Source organism: Myodes glareolus, chromosome 9 (assembly GCF_982192425.1).
Source record: "Myodes glareolus chromosome 9, mMyoGla1.1, whole genome shotgun sequence".
Taxonomy (NCBI): domain Eukaryota; kingdom Metazoa; phylum Chordata; class Mammalia; order Rodentia; family Cricetidae; genus Myodes; species Myodes glareolus.
In genome coordinates this window covers 80,071,263-80,093,941 of record NC_142034.1, presented here as the reverse complement: position 1 = coordinate 80,093,941, position 22,679 = coordinate 80,071,263, and the positions used below count along the sequence as shown (strand labels likewise).

Below are 22,679 nucleotides of genomic sequence, written 5' to 3'. Positions count from 1 at the left end.
AAAGACCAAATAGTATCAGATGTCTGGGTCCTAGGATTCTCTCAGCTCCAGGTAGCCTGTGGTTCTCCATTTGGAGATGTTTCTACCCAAAAATAGACTGGACCTCCGATAATCCTACTAGCTGACAGTGAGGAAGGGGAAGGGGAAAGGCAATATTTAGAAGGCAGAAGAAGAGCTGCAGAGATGGCTCAGAGGTTAAAAGCACTGACTGCTCTTCCAGAGGTCCTGAGTTCAATTCCCAGCAACCACATAGTGGTTCATAACCACCTGTAATAAGATCTGGTGCCAAGGCATATACACAGACAGAACACTGTATACATAATAAATAAATATTTTTTTTAAAAAAAAAAAAGAAGGCAGAGGAAGTATGGGTTTGGTTAATTGGATTATAGTTGACATTCTCTGCCCTGTTTTCCTGTCTCTTCTTTGCCTTTCCTCCTCCTCTTCCTCCTGCTTCTCCACACAGATGTGTCATCAGAGGCTAACCATCTCCTGGTTCGCTGTGGTTCTGCTGGCGTCTCCACTCATGGCCATATGGGAGCTGGAGAAGGGTGGTAAGCAATCTTTCCTTGCTTTCTATGGGGCTCCAGGTTCTAAGACTGTGCCCAAGGCAGCCGCTGGGAAAGGAGACTGAAATGGACCGCCACGCACGAGGTCTCCTCAGGAATGCCTTGCCTTGGGAAAGATGCAGGGCTAATCTCCCTTCTTCCATCTCTGGGGCCAGTCTCTGCCTGGTTTGGTTTTCATGTTGGATGACAGAAAGGGAGTTTTGGTGGCCTGTGGTGACAAGGGGACATGAACTTTGGCCTGGAATCCTAGAAGACAACTCTTCCAAGCAACTGAAATTCCCTAGTAGAGAATTTCAAAAGTAGCAAAAGTGTCTTCTGCCCTCACCTGCTCCTCCACACATTGTTCTCTGAGTGGGCTCTGTGACGGATTTCCTCTGGCCACTTCAGGGTTGGCATTCATATTGACTTGGGTTCAAATCAGGGTTCTGCCAGGTATTGATTCTGAAACCTTGAGCTGGATAGCCTCATGACCTCCATTTTCTTAGCTGGGTGTCAATAACGGCACTGACCACGTGGGCTATTGACTATGTTAATGAATACAGAGCACAACACATGGTAAAATGAACATAAATATTAGCAAGCCCTATTGTTTAAAACAAAGTCTCCGAACTTGCCATTACCCCAAGGGCAATAAGATTATTTGCAGACTAATAGTGTTGGCATAGCAAGGAGTTCTCTCTGTCTTTGTACAGTCTCACACTGAGCAAATGTCCATCCACTCAGTCTTCATATGGACCTAAAAGAATCTCAAATGCTTCCTGAAATCCAAGGTAATAATATCAGTGATTTATGCTTTCAGAGCTACACTGTCTTAGTTAGGGTTTCTGTTGCTATGAAGAGACACCATGACCATGGCAACTCTTACAAAGGAAATCATTTAGGTTGTGGTGGTTCACCTACAGTTCAGAGGCTCAGTCCATTATCATCATGGTGGGACATGGCAGTGTGTAGGTAGACATGGTGCTGGAGACATAGCTGAGAGTTCTACATCTTGGTCCACAGACAACAGGAAGTGAACTGTCTGCCACAGTGAGTGTAGCTTAAGCAAAGGAGATCTCAAAGTCCACTCCCACAGTGACACGCTTCCTCCAACAAGGCCACACCTACTCCAACAAGGCCACACCTCCTAGTAGTGACACTCCCCTTGGGGGCTATTTTCTTTCAAACCACCACATCTACTATTGTAATGTTTAATATTTATTGAACACAGAACCTCATTTAATTTTACAACAACCATATAAAGTAGGAGCTATCAGTATTCCATTTTACAGGTTTTGAAAACTGAGACTCAAGAGATTAAGACAGGACTTGATCCCAGTTAGTCTCACGTCAGAGTCTGTGGGTTTAAGCGTTAGACGATTTTACAAGGAGGACAAGAAGCAACTGTTTCCTGTGCCCATAAGGAGGAAATGGACATAAATTAAAAATGAAAAGATTTCTTGGCTGATGATTATAAACAATATTTTGAGAAGGCAGACAGTATAATACCAAAATTGGCACCTACAGAAAATGAGATCAGTGTTGGGTCCATAGAGGAAGAGCGCAAAGATGGGGACAGACCACCAAGTCTAATAAACCAGAAGCAAACTTTATCCCACGACAAAAATAAAAAATAAAAAACAACCGCAGGGCACAAAAAGCTTATCAGCTAGCTGAGACCACAGTCCCAGACGGGTTTATAAATAAGGCTATGGCAAAGGCCAGTTTCTGAGCCCACCTTCTTATAGTAAGGGGCATCAAGCATTAGGTCTGAACAAAGGAATTTTTACAATCTCAAGGTAAAATTAGGATACGGCTTGCCTTCCTTTACAATCTGCATTAAGAGTTTTTCAGTTAAACTAGTGTTTGTACTGAATCTATTGTCTTCCCTGGTATCTTCAGGGGGTGTTCACTGAAGCCCTGTGGTCTCCCCTTTGATCTGCTCGTTTCACATAGCAGGGATAATGCATAACCCAGAGGTCATGTATAGCCACCTCCTAAAGGTTAACTCAGCTTGTATCTCTCGTTAATCACAGCTGGCCAGGGTGTTATCTTCAGCTAACTTTCAGTTTGCAGAGAGATGCTTTGGCCTTATAAATATTTTGTTTGTAAAGCAGAGTAACCCACTGTTGATAGTTAATCTTTTGACAGCCTGAACTCATTCTTCTAGGCTTACAACTTTATACTTCTTTATTTCTGCATTTTTATTTCTGGAATCTACATTTCTATATTCTTATTCTTGGACCCTTCGGTTAATATTTTCAATCCAAAGGTCAACAGGAACTAGAGAATAACAGGGCAGGTAAGGGTATCTGCTGCCAAGTCTGGTGACCTGGACGTGATCACTGATCACAGAGATCCACATGATGGAAGGAGAGGGCCAATCTCTCCAAACTGCCCTCTGATCTCCAGACAAGAGCTGTAGCATATTTACAAGTACACACACACACGCACGCACGCACGGACAGAGGAAAAAATTAAATGCTATTTTAAAAATAATAATTTTAAGAAGTCTGGCCTCCCACCCCAATAGAAAGTTGGACCCTTTCCTAAGTAAAGCTGCTGCCACAGTCAGATCTACAGCCTGGAGATTTTAGAGAGTTTAGGAAGGAACTGAGGTCCGGGCTGAGTTAACTCCTTCATTACTTCAGACCTGGCAAACCACAGAAGTTTTTGAAAATCAATGTGAGAAACAGAGAAGGCTTCTGAGGAAGACGCAGTGATAGCCTGTAGTTCAGGGGACACCTAAGCTCTGCTTCCAACAGTCCTAGGAAGTTCTTTCCCTGCCCTTGAGCCAAGGTCTTCTGAGGTTTCTGAGTCCAGGTTCTAACAGGAAAGTAACCTGCAGTGCTGTTCAGTTGCCTGGGGAACAAAGGGAACCTGGAGGAAGCCAAGGGTTCCTGAGGTTTGGTGTCAGCTCAGGCTAATGATTTCCAAAGAGTTTGGCCTCGAGTGATTTTTTTTCTTTTACCTCTTATCTTTGCTTCCCATTCAGCAGTTACAAATCCCACTGATGTGAAGTGAGAGCCATGCGTTTCACAATGCTTTATGCTTGAATGCCAATCACAAAGCCACCATGCGCGGGGCACTTAAGGGAACTGTCTTCAGCTTGCATACCAATTAGTTTATATGCCAGTCCTACAGAAAGCACTAATATCTCACTTTCGTTTTTAAAATAATGGCATGAGAGCCAGGCAAGGGTTACAGGCCTGTAATCCCTGAACTTGCCAAGGCAAGAAGACTACCCTGAGTTTGAGGCCAGCCTGGGCTACAATGTGAAGTTCTCTAAAGTAAGCTGATGCCACAAAGCTTAAAGTAGCCTGAGTCCCTTTCCACACCCAAGGCTTTCTTAAGGCCTTTGGCTGGTTCTGGTCCATAGCTGCGCCATTCCAAATCCCCAGCTCTTCACTACTATGGCTCCCATATCTAATCAAGCATCAAGATTATCTAGAAGACTTACCAAAGGGGCCACTGGGGCCACCCCAACATTTCTGACTCAGCAACCGAGAACACGCATCACGGATGTTTCCTGGGGATGTTGATGATGGAAGTTGGGAGCCCACCAGGCTTTGAGGACCGCTGCATTGTTATTCTTTTGTTTAATAATTCATAAGTTAACCAGATGAATGGAGATTTAGTGTGACACTCTCCAGAATACCTTATGGAACTATTCCTGGAGGCTCGTTTAGAAAATTTCAGTGGATTAGAAACCCATTGCATGGCACAGGAGACAAAAGGTCTGAACCATAGCACTTGTTACACTTCACACTTGATGGGACCTTGCTTAGCCCTTTGGCATCAACACATTCCTCCAAAAATGAGGGAACTCTTATCTACTTACCCACACTAGTGTAAATTAGCTCTTTAAAAAAAAAAGCTGCTAATGACAGTCTCCGTTGATGAGGTTCGCACAGAAAGGGACAAAAACCTAAAGTCTTCCTGGATAATTGTTAAGAGTTTTTCAGTGTATTTGCCTGGTACTTCAGTCTGTGGATGATGCTGATGCTGATGCTGATGCTGATGCTGATGCTGCTGCTGCTGCTGCTGATGATGATGATGAAGCTAGCACACAGTTATACTGTAGTTACTGTGCTGAGGTGTATGCTTTTATCTGTCTATTCTCATAGCTGATCTACAAGCATAGACACTATTGTTTCTACCATCTTGCAAGGACTCTGAGGCTCCTGGTGGTTCAGCACCTTACTCAGAATCCAATTAGAGGCCATGGGATTTCCCGGTCTATCTTCCTCCATACCTATGCTTTAAGCCACTGTGTTACTCTGCTCAGCACCACACCCAGCCATATTCCCTGTGAACTGGCAGCTCATTCCCCACCCCAGCCCCACCTCCACTCCCTGACCTCTCACAACCGATCTTGTGTTGTTTGTATCTGTCTTGTTTCAAGGTTTCCCCTATGTGCCTACTAATCAGGGATTAATGATTACAGGCCACCTGCCAGTTAATGACTTGGTGGCAGTTATAAAACTATTTTTCTATTCTGTGACCTTGAGTCTAGACAGGGCGCCATGCCCTGAGACCATCTCAGCAAGCATTTCAAAACTCTTGTAAGCAGTGATGTGTCCAGACAGTGGGGTTGCCGAGACGGTGACTGAAACCTATTCCCAGGGTTCATGCAGTTCACCATCCAGGTCTTCACTGCTGGTCCTCTCCAGTTTATGTTGTAGAGGTGGACTGGTCCCCTGATACACCTGGAGAGAGAGTGGTCCTCACCTGTGACACTCCTGAAGAAGATGGTATCATCTGGACCTCAGACAAGAAGGATGATATTGTAGGCTCTGGGAAAACCCTGACCATCCAAGTCAAAGAGTTTTTAGAAGCGGGCCAGTACACCTGCCACAAAGGAGGCAAGACTCTGAGCCACTCACGTCTGCTGCTTCACAAGAAGGAAAATGGAATTTGGTCCACTGATATTTTAAAGGACCAGAAAGGTAATTTCATTCCCTGGCATAGTCTAGGATAGTAACTTTTCTTCTACATCCCTTCCGAGAGAGAGAGAGAGAGAGAGAGAGAGAGAGAGAGAGAGAGAGAGGATCTATGAGTTTGAGGCCAGCCTGGTCTACAAGGGTTAGTTTCCAGGACAGGCTCAAAGCTACAGAAAAACCCTGTCTTGAAAAATTAAAAATTAAAAAGAAAGGAAGGAAGGAAGGAAGGAAGGAAGGAAAGAAGGAAGGAAGGAAGGAAGGAAGGAAAAAAGGAAGGAAGGAAGGAAGAAAGGTGTGTGTGTGTGTGTGTGTGTGTGTGTGTGTACAGGTACATATGTATGTGGAGGCCAAAGACAACCTTGGATATTATCCTTGGATTGCTTTTCGTCTTCTTTGAGACAAGAACTCTCATTGGCCCATAGCTCACCAATAAGATGGACTGGCTGGCCAGTAACACCCAGATATCCTCCTGTCTCTGCCTCCCCGGCTCTGAGATTACAAGTGCATGACATCACTCCTGGCGTTTCTCCCTGACTGCTTAGTGAACTTGGTCCATGTGCTTTCAGAGCAACTTTATCAGCTTCACTATCTTTGGAGACCATTTGCCCCTCCCAAGAAACAGAAACACTAAACATTCGAAAAGAACATATTTAACGCAGTTATTGATTAACCACAAGACCTAGAATCTCCATTTCCCTCAGTTTTCCTGGAATTCTTGGGCTATCGGCCATTAATATCTTACACCGAGAGAGACCGAGAGAGTGTGGTTGTCTTTCCTAATGCAAGGTCTCAGGTTTTCTTTTAGTAACAACGACGTCGTTGGACATCTGTTAAAAGTTACCCAATGTGTCCATTTGATAGCTCAATGCTGGTGTGACAACTTTGAAAAAAAACTGAATATTTCTGTCTAATGGATGTAATGTAAGTGCGAGCAGTATATCACACTCTACGGAATGAGCATCCTATCCAGGTCTTACCAGTCTGTGCCGAAACACATGCCAAGAGGGCAGCTTTTTCCATGAAGCTGATAAAAGAATACCAGGTGTATTTTGGTGGCATGTAGGTATACATGCAGAGCGCTCATACATAAAATACAAACAAACAAATAGAAAGCAAGCAGAGCAAAACCTGGGGCAGAAGCCAGTAAACTTCCTGCTTCCAGGTTCCCATTTAGAATTCCTGCCCTGACTTTGCTGGATGAGGTACAAGCTGTAAGATGAAATAAGCTCTTTCCAAAGTTACTTAAAAAAAAAATCCCCACCCTTATACCATTTAGTGGCTTGTGATTCATTCACAAAAAAAAAAATTAATCCTAATCTTTCTTTACTAAAAGAAAATGCCTCAATGTTGGATTTTTTTTCTTTCTTTTCTGACACAGATCCCAAAAATAAGACCTTCCTGAAATGCGAGGCAGCAAATTACTCCGGACGGTTCACCTGCTGGTGGCTGACATCCATCAGCTCTGACTTGAAGTTCAATGTCAAAAGCAGCAGCAGGTAAGGAAGAGAGCCGCTCTGACTTCTCAACATTATCCTAGACCTAGCTCACACAGAACTTAAGTACAAACTGTCCATGGTTTATCAGTGAAGGGTATGGGGACAGCAAAGTCGATTCTGTATTTTTTTTTTCCACTTTCCCTCAGTTTTAAGCCTTAAGCCGGCCCTCCGAGGATAGTTGTTAGGTGAGTTTGAATTCACTCATCCAAATTGCCTGGCAGCTCTTCATTAAGGCTTACAGCACCATGGGGAGAAATTAGAGAGAACTCTTAGCTACAAAGAACTTGCCAAAAACTCTACCTTGTGCCAAAACCAGAAACAAGTGCTCTAGGGCCTCGCTCTCGGAAACGCTGAAGCAGATTCTAGAAACCTCTGAGACCGTCTGAAATTTTCCTAGAGCCTTCCCAACTTCTCCCCGCTCCCCTCCCTGCTCCGCTATTCTGAAGTCCAGTTTGACCAGCACACTTGGGCTTTCCCTAGGAAACCATTTCCCAGAGCTGCCGAGCCAGTGTGTCAGACCGCTCTGCCGCTAACGTTAGTTATTAGCCGACTCCCTGAGCCACGTGGAGGGCCGTGGAATAAACACCCGGGCTCCACTACTGTCTAAATAAGTAAATTAGGGACTCAATTCTCCGTCTTCAGCATGAATTTACTATGACTTAAACATAATTAGGAAAAATAATGGTTCAGGGTGACATCAAAGTCCTTGCTGCTCATAGGAAAATTTTCTGAGCTGGGGCCCCTAGGTATACTCACGTGCATTGCAGGACACATGCCTGAGGTAGCATGCCAGACCTCTATTTGCTTAAAAGAAAACCCATTTTCTTGCTAGAGAAATTCTTGTACATGTTCATGAAGACACTGGTACATGGATAAGGGACATAATAGTTTGCATAATCGGCAAAGGAACACTCCAATAGAGCAGTAATGTGCATTTATTGAAAAGAATAACCCAACTTATACGTTCTTCATAGAGAACTCCCCACAATACTTTAGGAGAGGAAAAAGATGGTTACAAAATCATATATATATATATAATTTTCTTGTATTTTTAAAGTCATGCTAAAATATAGATAAAAACACATATGTACATGTATGTATATATGTATAGGATGATCTTGAATAATCATTTAAAAATTCCAGAAAATTGTAAATAATATCTATATCTGGGACTCAGATTTGAGTTAAAATGGGGACAGCAGAGACACGTATATTTTCTTTATAAACATCTTTGTCGTTCCGTTTTGTTTTGTTTTTGCTATTGCTTTGCTTTGTTTTTGAGACAGGATTTCTCTGTGTAGCTTTGGAGTGTGTCCGGGAATTCTCCCTATAGACCAGACTGGCCTCAAACTCACAGGGATTCACCTGCCTCTGCCTCCCAAGTGCTGGGATTTAAGGCCTACGCCACCACCATTGTCATTTTAACTCTTTATAATTAGTGTTTATTGATCTTATGAATGATAGAGAGAAAATTTAAATTTTCAGTGAGGGGGTTTAACAGGTTCTCTGGCATTAAAACATTTCCAGGTTTATTTAGGCAAGAGTTATAAGTTTTAGACTCTCATAGCGTCCTCTCCTGGAAAAGGCTAGCTTGGCTTTTGAACCCCAGAGGATAAATCTAACCAGCTCTGTAGCCTGTGCTCAGACAGACGATGGTCACCAGGCACTAGCTCTCTGATCTATAACACAGAGCAATTTCTGTCTTGGCCCTCAGCTCCTCTGATTCCCGAGCAGTGAGCTGTGGAGAGGCATCTCTGTCTGCAGAGAAGGGCATAGTGAACCAAAGGGAATATAAGAAGTACTCGGTGGCATGCCAGGAGGATGTCACCTGCCCGACTGCCGAGGAGACCGTGCCCATTGAGCTGATGTTGGAGGCGCAGCACAAGGACAAATATGAAAACTACAGCACCAGCTTCTTCATCAGGGACATCAGTGAGTTTTGCATGGGAGCATGTACCACTTGGGAAGCAAACACGCTTGGGAAGCAAAGATGCCGTGTGCCACATGGTCATGATCCCCTGGGGCATAGGATTTATCTGCAGAAGACCTTTTCATTCTGCACCTCCTGAAAAGCATGACATAGAAACTCTTGTCTGCATTTTGCAGAGGAGGAAACTGAAAGATTAAGCTGCCTTTCTCCAGATCTCTAGTCTCACAGCTCAGACCCTGATTTCCCTCATGCAGCAGGCATTTGGGGACATGTCTCATCTGCTCCCCGGATAGATGAGTGATGAATCTGAGAGTCACTGGGTCATCTGCCCTGAGACCAGGACTTCCCTACCATCTGCGGTTTTCACAGCCCATTTTTCTCTAGCAATCACATATATGTGTGGAGTTATAAAATTCTTCAGACATCTACTTCTAAATTGACAGACAGAGAGTTTGTCTTTTCTCATTTCCTTTACCACATATTCATGGAAAGGTCATCCTGATAGAATGTGATGGGGATCAGAGACCTTGATGCAGAATTTTCAGAAAGTCTATGGTTGGTGGGATTGGGTCTTGACACAGGGGATAGCAAGGGAGGTACCCTCTGAGAAGATGATATTTGGCAGAGGCCTAAAGCCTCTGTTCATTGTATTATTATTACAGTATTATTATTATTCTTGTTGTTGTTGTTATTATTCATTGTAGTAACAGTACGATGAAGTGCATTTGTGAAGTGCCTAGCAGGAACAGTATAGTCATTGTGTGGAACAGAGCTAGGCTTCCTAAACTGGAGCATACGCCAGAAATGTCTCCCCATCTAGGAGAAAGAGCCACCTGAAGATCATGATACTCACTGTATTGTCTGACAGAATCCAGGGGTGGCACCTAGTAGATTGTAAGTCTTGGGTCAGTTACATGCTTAGTGCAAAGTGGGGAATCAAGTCCAGAGAGGGTGTCCCTGACTGCAGAGCCCAGATACTAGTCTTTATTAAGCAGGACGACAGCAGGGGCCTGCCAGTCTGTGCAGTGAAGAAAAGGCTCAAAAACATAGGATGCTGTCCATAACAGCGACCTCCTCACGTGGAAGAAGCATCCTCCATCACCATACCTCACAGGGGCTGCCTGGGTGCTCAGAGAAGAGGATAGGCTATAGGGACTCGAAGGTGGAAGGATCAATCATCCAAGATCAGAAGCCTAAACCCAGGCTCCAAAACCTGGCGAGATAATAAAGGAGGTTTATCCTCTTCTGCAGTCAAACCGGACCCGCCCAAGAACCTGCAGGTGAAGCCGCTGAGGAACTCTCAGGTGGAGGTGTCCTGGGAGTACCCTGACTCCTGGAGCACTCCCCACTCCTACTTCTCCCTCAAGTTCTATGTCCAGCTCTATCACAAGAGAGAAAGGGTAAGGTGGGGGCGGGGTCACAGGCATGGTGTATCCAGGTCAGGTTTATGCAGCCCATGTGGGGACAATGTGAAGATCCTAACAACCAGGCAGGCACTTGCTGCAGGGATAGACCTGTGCTGAGGACTCTCTGTGTATCACACACAACCCACACAGAGGCCCAGAGGCGCCTCTTCACAGAGGACAGTGACGTTCAGAGAGGCTATGACTTGTCCAAGTTCACCTAGCTAGAGCAGTGTCAGAACCAGGACCCAGCATCACTCTGCTAGAGGCAAAGGTTGTGACCCAAACCACCCCACTTCCTCCAGGACAGTCAACTGCTAATCCTTAACTATAACTGTCAATGATAAAGAGAGGGCCAGGCAGTGGTGGCATGTGCCTTTAATCCCAGCACTCGGGAGGCAGAGGCAGGAGCATCTTTGTGAGTTCGAGGCCAGCCTGATCTACAAGAGCTAGTTCCAGGACAGGTTCCAAAGCTACAGAGAAACCCTGTCTCGAAAAAACCAAATAAATAAATAAATAAATAGACCCAGGTTCCAGGAGCCTAAAATGATTGTTTCAACCAAGTGAAGTGAATGTAATAAAGGCTAGAACATTGGTGCTGTGCCTCATACAATATGGATAATTCCTACTTGTATAATATACAGAGCAATTGTTTCACCAAGCAAGGTGCTCACACTTATACAGACTAACATGGTCGCTTTCCAGTCCTCTAGCCCTTAATACAGTGATCTCTTGCAAGTTTTTGGAGACAGTTTTATAGAGCCCTTAAAGTCACAAATCGAAGGCTTTTTTTCCTACATAGCATTTAGAATGTGGTAACAATTCAGCTCAGAGATTCAATCGCTCTCTCTAAAAGTGGGAGCAGAAAATGAGGTTATCTTGAAACATTGTAACTGTTACCTAAATTTTGCTAAGTTTCAGCTCTGTGTATATGTATTTAACACTCATATCTTAAATAGGTAATGTTGGATGTTTTCTACTTGCTAAAAGCTTTCTGAGCACTTTTACATAAGTACTGTATTTACCTGCTTCAATTCTTGGAGGCAGGCATTATCATGGGCCCCATTCATAAATAAGGAGAGATACAGAGAGCCAAAGACATGTTCCTGAAGCCCCACAGCTATTTAGTAGTACTGCCAGGACTTGAAGTCACCAATGTAAGCTGACAGGCATGTGGGGGATGTTGAATGTAGTATTTCTGGATAGCCAGAATACAACTAAGGAAGGTTGATCTCAGTCCCCCCATGAGCCTCATACTGGAGTCTTTGCCTGTGAACAAGACTACTATTCAGAGAGACAGAAGGTGACGCTTACTAAACAGAAAAGTGAAGCCCCCGGGAGATGGGCAAGTCAGTGAAGTGTTTTTTGCTGAAGCATGAAGACCTGAATTCTAACTCCCAGAAATTATGTAAAAGCTGGATGAAAAGCCTATATAACCCTGGCATGGCACGAGTGTGTGCACGCGCGCACACATGCATTTACACATGTATTTACAGCTTCTGCCAGCAGGTGGTGATAGCGTCCTTAATACAACCCTGTGTTTCTTTAAGGAGGTTATGTTCTGCAGGAACATGCCAGCCTGCCTTAGATTGCCTAAAGCCCTTACACACTTTCCTCTCCTTTGTAGAAAAATGACACTGTGATAGACAAGACCTCTACCAAACTCAAATGCCTCAAAGGTGCAGAGATCCGCGTGCAAGCTCAGGATCGCTACTATAATTCATCGTGGAGCAAATGGACATCTGTGCCCTGCAGTTAGGTGAGCAGGTCCAAAAATCCCAGACACACCTACACGTTCAGCTATCCCGGTGGAGGACAACAGTGGTGGCGTGGTTTGTGAGAGAGGAGGGGATAGAATTCCTGGCATGGGGCTATCAGGATAACATTTGTTCATTACCAGATATTAATTTGATGTGTTTGTTAGTTCAGGCACTGTCCTGGGCCCAGGGATATTACAATAAAGAAAACAGGCAAGGGTCCTTTGTACGGGGGGAAAAGCAAGGAAGGCCAGATGCCAAGAAAGTCAGGAATCAGAGTCAGGAGGACCCGGAAGTAGATACAGTGGAACATTGTCCTAGGGGCTCTGACAACCACTGAAGAGCTTTTAATAGCCCGATGCGATGCTCTTTTAAGAAAAATCTCTCGAGAGCCCCTGGCAAGCATGAGACTAATTGAATTCTGAGTCCTTTAAGGAAGGTCTGATCCTTCTCACATGGGAATCCCCAAACCCAATGGCTAGAGAGAAGGTGTGCTGAGCAATGGGAGGTACGATTCTGACTAATACAGACTCACTCACATTTACTTACAGGGTCTAGTCCCAAGATGCAACTTTGGAAGAAAAAAAAAAAGTGGAAGACATTAGGAAAAAAAGTTTAAACTCATGATGGAAGAGACCCCTCCCAAAAGCTTTTTTCTACTTAGTTGGCTTTTCCAGTGTTTTAGCTTCATAATGATACCTTTGCTATATTTCTACATTTAAATGTCAAATGTTCACTGAGACCACGAGCTAATTTATTAACATAACGAGCCTTATGTTATTTAAATATTTAAGTAATTTATGTATTTATTAACTTATTTCTGTACTTAACATTTGTATACCAAGATGTATTGACTATTTCATGTTCTCATGACCTGATCCACAGGGACCAGGCCCTATTATGCAAAGTGTGATTTTTTTTATTTTCATCAACACCTTTTCAACCAGTGCACAGGTACCCTGGCTTTTGCGACAACCAATAAGAGCATAATGTTCTGACACAAGCAATGTTACGTATTTGTGACCAGTAAAGAAAGACACAGGGGATGTTAGGAGACTATGAAGAAGCTATGAAGGAAATTAGTGCTGGCTCCAACATCAATGAAGACTTCCTAGCAGTGGCATTGATAAGAAGCCAGGACCACCTGTGCTTCTAATAGTCTTTGGATACCTAAATGTAAAAGATTTTCTAAATCCAGGTTTGGGGCTATAGCTCAGACGGTAGAGTGTTTGCCTAACTTTCACGAAGCCATGAGTTTGGTCCCCAGCCCTGAATAAACTAAGCACGGTGGTGCATACCTTAATCCTAGCACTAGGAAAATGGAGGAACTTCAGAAAAATCAGGCATTCAGCATCATCCCCATCTACATTACAAGTGCAAGGCCAGCCTAGCCTATATGATATACTACCTCAAGAAGAAAGGAAGGAGAGAGGGGATAGGACGAGTTAACTGGTTACCTCCTTGACAGTCCCCACCTCCAGCTCTCATAAGACACAGAATAGAGGCATCCTGGGTGTTTGGAAGAAAAGGAACTCTTGGAATTGGCATTTGAGAGGAAATATAAGTATAGTTGTGTCTAAAGGACATAAAATCCAAAGTTCCTTAATAACCATGCGAATGGATGCAAAGAAAACCATATAGAATCACTGTCTCATCAGCCTGAGTACAGTTATGACCTGACAGGTCTCCTCATGCCCCCGAAGGTACTACAGCGACATAGTGACCTAATACCATGCTTCTTGTAGTGATCACCTTTGTCTATTTGTTTGTTTATTTGTTTATTTATTTATTTATGCCTTGTGACACCAAACAAATAAAAACTTTTCTTTGCAACCATGGTTTGGTACTTTTCTCAGCTGACTTAGGCGTTCCATTTCCACGTCTATTTGGGTACCCTCCCCCTGGCCCCCCTCCCCCCTCCCCCGCCACCCCATCATCTAAGAACTGCTTCTCTTTGAAGTGATTTTATCTCCGATGGTGCAGAATCGCTCTTTCCTTTTATAGTGTCCCCAGCATCGGCACCTTGCTGAGCTCAGGGAAGGTCCCTGCAAGCTTCCCAGCAGGGACTCCACGAGGGCACAGAACTGCACTGTGCCCTCTTCAGGGATTTGCTGCCCCATCATCAATCCTGAAATTATATTCTGATTTCCTCCCTTGTCTTAGTTCACTTCATATTGCTGTGATAAAAACCCCACAATCAAAAGCAATTGGGGAGGAAAGGATTCATTGTAACTTAAAGCGTGGTAGTCCACTGTGAAGGGAAGTCAGGGTAGGAACTCAAGATAGGAACTAAAGCAGGGGCCGTGGAGGAGCACTGATTACGGGCTTGCTCTTTGAGACTTGCTCAGTTTTTCTTTCTTATATAAGTCAGGACTACCTGCCCTAGAATGGCACTGTTCATAGTAGCCTGGGCCCTTCCACATCAGCAACAATAAAGAAAATGACCCTCAGACTTGCCTTATAGGTCAATGTGATGGGGACATCTTTTTTCTTTTTCTAATAATTTCTTTTTCTCTTCTCTCTCTTCCTTTCCCCTTTTCCCTCTCCCCTCTCATCTCTCTTTCTTCGTTTTACATCCCAGTCACAGTCTCTGCCCCCTCCTCTCTTCCCAGTCCCTATCCCCCACCCCACCTCCACCCTCTGCTCCCACCCCTAATTCACTCCTCCTCTGTTTCTGTTCAGGAAAGAACAGGACTTCCATAAATATTAACAAAACAAAGCTTATCAAGTTGCAGTAAGACTAAGTATCTCCCCACGTTTTAAGTCTGGTCAATATAGGGAGTAGAGTCCCCAAAGTCAGTAAAATGGTCAGAGACAGCTCCTGTTCCCACTGTTAGGAGTCCCATAAGAAGACCAAGCTTCTTGTAATGTCGCTGACCCCCTCTGGCTCCTACAGTCATTTCTCCTCCTCTTCTGCAGGATTCCCCAAACTCTGCCTAATGTTTGACTGTGGGTCTGTATCTTTTCCCATCAGTTGATGAATGAAGCCTCTCTGATGACAATTGGGCTAGGCACCAATCTGGTCACAGGAGAAAGCTGGTTTAGACTATGTATCTACTATTGCTAGATACATAGTCTATGTATCTACTATATATCTACTCTAGCATTGGTCAACCTTGTGGGTTTCTGGGAGATTCCATTGCACCAGGTTTTTACCTGACCCTTTCCACCACCACCCCTTTCCAGTATTCTTTTTCATGACTCTCTTCCCTGCCCCCTAAACCTGATCACTCATGTTTCCATCCCCACCCATCCTCAGTCCACTCACAGAGTCTATTTCCCCTTCCCAGGGAGACCCTGGTATCCTCCCATGAACCCTCTTGGTTACCTAGCCTCTCTGGGTCTATGGATTATAGCATAGTTATCCTTTATTTTTGCAGTTAATATCCACTTATAAATGAGTACTTGAATAAATATAAATTTATTAATAAATAAATTTATATTTAAATATAAATATAAATTTATATTTAAATATAAATGAGTATATATGATGCATGTCTTTCTTGGCCTGGGTTACTTCACTCAGAATAATTTTTTTCTAGTTCCATCCATTTGCCTTCAAACTTCCTGATGTCATTGTTTTTAATGCCTGGGTAGTACTTCATTGTGTAAATGTACCACATTTTCTTTATCCACTCTTCGGTTGAGGGGCATCTAGGTTGTTTCCAGGTACTGACTTTTACAAGTAAAGCTGCTATGAACATAGTTAAGCAAGTGTCCTTGTGGTATGAGTGAGTATCTTTTGGCTATATGCACAAGAGTAGTCTTGAGGTAGATTGATTCCCAGTTTTCTGAGAAACTGCCACACTAACTTCCAAAGTGACTTCCAAAGTTTGCACTCCTATCAGCCGTGGAGGAGTGTTTCCCTTGATGCACATCCTCTCTGGTGTGAGCTGTCGCTTGTGATTTTGGTCTTAGCCATTCTGACAGGAATAAAATGGAGTCTCGGAGTTGTTTTGATCTGCATTTCTCTGATGACTAAGGATGTGGAGCATCTCCTTAAGAGTTTCCCAGTCAGGGACATTTTCCTAGCTGAAGGTCCCTCTTCTCAGATGACTCTAGCAAGTTGACAAAACCCTAACCTACACATCCTACACCATGAAATCAAACTCTGACTCTACATGAGATGAATGTCTTCCTCGTTTCCCCATTTCATCCACTCAGCTCCAGGACTCGTTGAGGATCTGTATTGTGTCTGTATGTCCGGTAGCCCTTAGTCTTTGGGGTTTCCAATGAACCTCATGTTGTTTCCCCTCAGAGTGCCCATTTCCGGTATTATTTATAAAATAAGGCCGGGCATGTCTAATCCCATTGAGTGCTGAGGTGCTAACTGTGTGTGATGTACCAGGATCTCAACAGACTGAACAGAAAAGAGAAGCCAGCTTTGTTTAAATCATGGGCAGGCCCTATCAAATTCTCCTAGTGGCCCCTATGGGAAGAGTTCACTAAGGGTGAACTCAGAAAGAATGGAGATCAACTCCCTGCTATCCTGAAAATCAAACTGTACAGCTGGGCTTCTTTGCAATGGTAGGGGGATTTTAGTATTTACTTAGAGTCCTGGTAGTATTTTCTAGAAGGGTGGGAGGTAGTTTCTGTCTTCCTATTCAAGCCACTGAAGTACAACATCCTGTTATGAGCCCACACTTGACAGCAGGGAACGGCCTCTAACACCTGTTGATTTTCCTATGAGTTCTTTCATTTAGTGATACCGCAACATCTAGTAGGAACTAAATGAACAATGATAGGAAAAGAATAACCACATTTTAGAAGCACAGAGGCCTAGAGATGCTTCCCCGAACTTCCAGCAAGCTTAGGGCAGGCTCGGCTGTGCTGTTCCAGCCCTTGTTACACAGCGGCTTTTCTGACATGACCTCCTAATATTTGATTGATTTTAGTGCATGCAATGAAGCGTTTCTCCATTTGAAGTTGATTTTCCAGGACAGACCTTCATAAAAGTCAAATAACTGGATGTAGTGATGGCACTGAGTGGCCTGGTCATGCAGTGTGAGTGCCAACCAACAGGCCATGGTGATGCGCAAAGCCTTAAGACCTGCTATGACCATCCTGACAAGGTTAAGATGTGGTTAGTGAAGATGCTTCCAATAGTAGACCCTGAAGGGTTCTTTGTGCTGACAGAACATTAGTGTCATGGTTCGGTGGTAACCTCATTCTTGAGGTACAGAAAACGCAGAAGCCCAGGAGTGTGGTCCTGGTGGAGCACAAGGCACAGGAGGACGCCACTGAGCCCCGGAAGCTGAAGGTCGGGAACTGGATGGAGAACCAGCAGTTACAGGGTCTGCACGTCGAAGGGTGGCAGCGGAAAGCAAAAGACAAAAGTAATGGCATGCCTACCTGACGAGGAAGAGCAGACTTGGGCGCAATTGAAGGAATGAGCACTGTGCCCACAAGAGTGAAAACTTTCATGCCCAGGGCCACCATGGAGGCCTGTATAGAAGCATCAGGCTCCTGAAAAAGCCACCATTGGGCCAGGCGGTGGTGGTGCACGCCTTTAATCCCAGCACTCGGGAGGCAGAGACAGGAAGATCTCTATGAGTTCGAGGCCAGCCTGGTCTATAAGAGCTACTTCCAGGACAAGCTCCAAGGCTACAGAGTAACCCTGTCTCGAAAACCAAACAAACAAAAACAAACAAACAACAGAGCCACCTTTGGACCGGGACTAGAGAGGGGCAGGTGGTCAGCTCTCAATGCAGATGCTCTTAGGAACCCAGAGTCTTGGGCCGGTAATTATTAACTGCACAGAGGTCAAATATGCAATGCTGTGTTACTTCTGGACTGGGACCTCTCAGAGCACTCCTTCCCATTCTCCAGCTCTTATTTACTTCCCACTCTCCTTTTCAGGATGTTCGCCGAGCCTTGGGGAGATTGATACAGATGCCCCACTTAGAGGTAAGCATCCAGCAAGCGTTTATTCTCAGTACTTTGAACAGTTGTAAATCTCTGCATTAGTGGCTGCCCACCCACTGCAGATGCTTCTGTGGCTGGGGTTGAGAACAACACGAATCAAAGGACATCACCGTAAATATTTAAAAGGCAGTTTGATAGCATGCCCATTTAGCTAAACAATAGCGATAAATAGGGCCACAATTTTGTAACATGAGGGGCCGGCTTGTTGGGGTATCTGTCCCACTTAGTACCCCACAGCCGGCAAGCCCCAAAGAAAATCACACACAGGACTCCATAAGATTATAAAACTGATTGGCCCATTAGCTTAGGCTTCTTGTTAGTTCTTATAACTTATGTTAGCCCACTATATTTATCTATGTTAGCCACACGGCTCAGTACCTTTCTCAGCGTGGAAGCTTACATGTTGCTTCTTCAGTCGTCTGGGCAGGACTGGCGGAGGGAGCTTCCTGCTTCCCAGAATTCTCCTGTTCTCATTGCATCACCTGTACTTCCTGTCTGGTTTTCCCGCCTATACTTCCCGCCTGGCCAATCAGCATTTCTGTAAAATATGATTGACAGAATCCAGACAATTCTCCCACACCACAATCTTCCAAACCATTGCCTTTTAACCATGTTTATACCAGGCATGAATTCCTCAAATTCAGTCAGAAAGTGATCATTGACTGCCACTCTGACGTCCATGCCACTGTTGCACAAATGGGCCCAACTTACAAGGCAGGATGAGGATGGAGTTACAGCATTCTGAGTGCTCTACCGGGTGATACCATTCATGAATCTTCTCTCCATGGTATCTTCCAGAACTGTCAGAACAGGCCAGCAGCAAGCTTTCAGGTCAGTTCCAGCTTCATTTTTCCATATCCTGCCATGAGAGTGGTCTGCTTTGATGAATAAAGTTGTATTGGAGCTCTTCCACTCCCCAAAGCAAATTAATAAAAAAAAATTGATTAAAGGTCTGAGCAAAAGATCTCAAAACTTGGAATAAGAAGATCAGGCCCCAAGACAGACCTGTTACGTGACCATATAACCTTGAGCAGGGCATCGGTCATGACCTCTTGACTGTCCGACCAACACTCACCCCCAGAGTCTTTCTCCTCTGCTGCTCCTCTTTGGTTCTGAAGGTTAAAAAGCTAAGTAAACACTTTTCTAGGCACTCCTCCTGCTCAGCAAAACCAAGGAGGCCAGTGCACCGAGAAGTAAGAAAATTCCACTGGAGAAGTGCTGAGACACTTCTGTTTTCCTAATGAGAGACAGAACCATGAGTATCATTGCTTCTCTCCTTCCTTTCTTCTGCAGATAAAATCCGAGACACTTCAGAGGACAGCTAGCCCTTGGGGTGAAAGTCATTGTGTAAAATCTGTTCAGTTGGATTCCGGATCCTTGTGGCAACATCAGGCAGTTAAACAGACTTCTAATGGAGATCTGCCCTAGAATCCGGTTGAGTCCTGTCTTAGTTTGTTCCTGTGGTTATAGAAAAACACCTCAGACCAGATAATTTATGAAAATAGAGATCTACTCAGCTCACGGATTTGAAACTGGAGAATCCAAGGGCACGATGCCAGTTCCCACTGGGGGTTGTGCTCCGTGATTTCATGCTGGAGGCCATCAGAAGCGGAGATGATGCAAGCTCAGGTCTTTCTTGATCTCCTCATAAAACCACTAACGCCACCATGGAGCCCAATCCTCACAGCTTCATCTAATCCTAACCATCTCCCAAATTGGAGACTGTCACCTGCAAATACCTTTAACGTATGAACTTGGGTAGTAAGTTTTCAAGACATAAACTTTACGTATTTTGGCAGGAAGGGGGAAGGAGCAAGGTCTCTAGTAGTTCAGGATGCTCTCAGATTTACTTCCTGTGTAGCCAAAGATGTCCTTGGAACTTCTGATCCTTCTGCTTCCACCTCCTAAAGGCTGGAATTGCAGGTACACATTCAGTTTTTTAATTAATTAATTAATTAGTTATTTTATATCCCAGCCTCAGTTTGCCCCTCCCTCCTCTCCTCCAAGTCCCTCCCCCATCTCCTCTGTCACTACCCCCAATCCACTCCTCCTCCCTTTCTCTTCAGGAAAGGGCAGGTTACCTATGAGCAGCAGCAAAATATGGCATCTCAAGTTGCAATAAGACTAAGCACTTCCCCGTGTGATAAGGCTGCGCAAGGTGACCCAGTATGAGGAGTAGGGTTCCAAAAGCCAGAAAAAGAGTCAAAGACAGTTCCTGTTCCCACTGTTAGGAGTCCCACAAGAGGACAAAGCTACACAACTGTCACGTATATGCACAGTGCCTAGGTCAGTCCCATGCAGACCCCTGGTTGTCGGTTCAGTCTCTGTAAGCTCCTATGAGGTCAGATTAGCAATAGGGGAGACATAGCCTGAATTGGTCATTTCCTGTGACAAGGCAAGGCTTCAAGTGGAGGGACTGGGACACCAACCCAGCCACATGACCTTAGACCTACAGTCTGCCTATGACATGTGCTGGGGTAAGGGTGGCCTAGAAATTGAGGGAGTGGCCAGCCAATGACTGAGCAAGCCCACCCCTGATACTGCAAGAGCACCAGGACCCACCGGCTGGATGACCCAGAGACCTAGGGTAGACCCAAATACAACTGGAGAAACGAAATGTCAAGTAATGATGCCTAACGATATTCTGCTATCCTTATAGACACCCTGCCCCATTGTCATCAGAAAGTCTTCGCCCAGCAACTGATGGAAACAGATGCACAATTCCACAGTCGAACCTTAGGCAGAACTTGAGGGGGAGAAAGGATGATAGGAGCCAGAGGGGTCAAAGACAGCACCAGAAAACCCATACACTCAGTGTTATGTGATACTGATCTAACTGAGGGCTCTGTACAGGCTGGGCAAGCACACTGTCACCTGAGCTACACCCCAACCCAACACATGAAATTTGGGGGCACACATTCAAACTATAGCACACGAGAAAGCAAGATTCATATTTGCTTCTTTTCTATTGTGCTGAAATACAGACAATGTATTTTTTACTACATGAGTCATTTAGTACACAGTTCACTGCATTAGCACATTTGCAGGCTACACAGCAGTCACCACCATCCATCTCCCAAACTGTTTGCTCTTCCAGCAGCGAAAGTCTGTACCCACTAAAGCACAAATCCCCTACACTTGCCTTTGAAACAGAAAATGAATAAACCAAAGATGGAACAACAATGGCATCCTCCCTTCCAGGTGTGGGGGTGCGATCCGGTCCTAGCAGCGCTCGGAAGATGGGGTCCGGAAGATTAGTTCAAGGATAACCTTGAAGAACAGTAAGTTTGAGGGCAGCTGACGCTATGTGAAAAACTGTCTCAAAAAAAAAATACCCTAAATTGATATAGGTGGGCCTTCTGTCTATGTGTTATGTTCATTGGTTAATAAAGAAACTGCCTTGGCCCTTTGATAGGACAGAAAATTAGGTAGGCAGAGTAAACAGAACAGAATGCTGGGAAGAAGGGAAATGAGGCAGACGCCATGGAGCCAGCCACCAGGTCAGACATGCTGAATCTTTTCCGGTAAGCCACACCTCGTGGTGCTACACAGATCATTAGAAATGGGTTAATCAAGATGTGAGAGTTAGTCAGTAACTAACTCTCTAGAGATAATGGGTCAGGCAGTGTTTAAATGAATACAATTTGTGTGTTGCTATTTCCGAGGCTAAGCTAGCCATGCGGGAGCCGGGCAGGAGGAAAAGTAGGCCTGCCTGCAGCTCCTTCACTACACTAAATATCTAAACCCCCGCTTATGGGAAGTTGCCAACCACGTGAGATGCTGGGTTCAGAACAGTATAGAAAGAGATCGACATCAAAAAGCCTGGCAAAGAACTGGAACAGTCTATTTCCAACAATGCCGTGTGGGACCCTTGTTGGAGACTCCTTCAACACTGTACTTGCCAGGGTTCTCGAGAGGAAAAGAACAAATAAATTGACCATATATGACAAAGGGGTTTGTACTGATTTTATACGCTATGGGCTGGACAGGTCAATGGTGACTATTGTCACACAGAAGAAGCTGAGGACATGGTATCTGCTCAGAGCATGAGGCTGGATGTCTCAGTAATCCCATCCTGGTGCCAAAGGCCTGGAGGATTCCTGGTGAGCCATGGGTCTTCAGTCCACGTTGGAAAGTGGAAGAAGTTGAATTTCTGTATCTGCAATGGATAGCAGCAGCAGTAGCTGCAGCAATCAACCAGCCGAGCAGGGACCAGAATCGGGCAAGCAAAGGCAACCCTGCTTTCCCCAAAACCTCTTCATAACCGGACCAATGCCAAAATATGCCACCCACTCTGGGGGAAGGTTCTTTCTCTTCACTTAATCCTTCTAGGAAATACCTTTGCCATATACACCCACCGAGAGGCATGTCTCTGAAGGTTGATACCAGATCCAGTCAAGTTGACAACCAAGATTAACTATCACAAACATCAACACACAGGCCAACCTCTGAGACCCACAAGAATCAAACCATTAAGAGTCTGCTCCTGGTGAATCTCTGTGGGTTCAAAGCCAGCCTTGTCTACAGAAAAAAAAATCTACTCCTTCCTGCCCACATTTAACAGAAGATGAAGGAGCTAAGGGTCCATTGCATCTCATGAAAACTGTCTCCTTAGGTCCCCTGATCACTATAAGGAGGGGAATGTCACTCTCTCATTAACTCAAATAAGCAAGAGCC

General features: G+C 44.6%; 1 protein-coding gene across 1 annotated transcript; it reads left to right on the top strand.

The window, feature by feature from the left end:
• The first annotated feature begins 466 nt into the window (after positions 1–466).
• On the top strand, positions 467–13,886 carry Il12b (interleukin 12B). The gene is made up of 7 exons (XM_048435970.3): positions 467–554; positions 5,222–5,497; positions 6,870–6,987; positions 8,702–8,919; positions 10,169–10,317; positions 11,948–12,079; positions 12,629–13,886. Exons 1-6 carry the CDS (start codon positions 467–469, stop codon positions 12,077–12,079), a joined length of 981 nt encoding a protein of 326 aa, XP_048291927.2. The 3' UTR covers positions 12,629–13,886.
• Positions 13,887–22,679: the final 8,793 nt, after the last annotated feature.

What these genes read in the sequence shown, in the direction of transcription:
- Il12b (XM_048435970.3), top strand. Translation starts at nt 467, where the DNA reads ATGTGTCATCAGAGGCTAACCATCTCCTGGTTCGCTGTGGTTCTGCTG. An exon ending in AATGTCAAAAGCAGCAGCAG is followed by an intron (nt 6,988 to 8,701) that starts GTAAGGAAGAGA and finishes CTTGGCCCTCAG; the next exon opens with CTCCTCTGATTCCCGAGCAG. An exon ending in TCTATCACAAGAGAGAAAGG is followed by an intron (nt 10,318 to 11,947) that starts GTAAGGTGGGGG and finishes TCTCCTTTGTAG; the next exon opens with AAAAATGACACTGTGATAGA.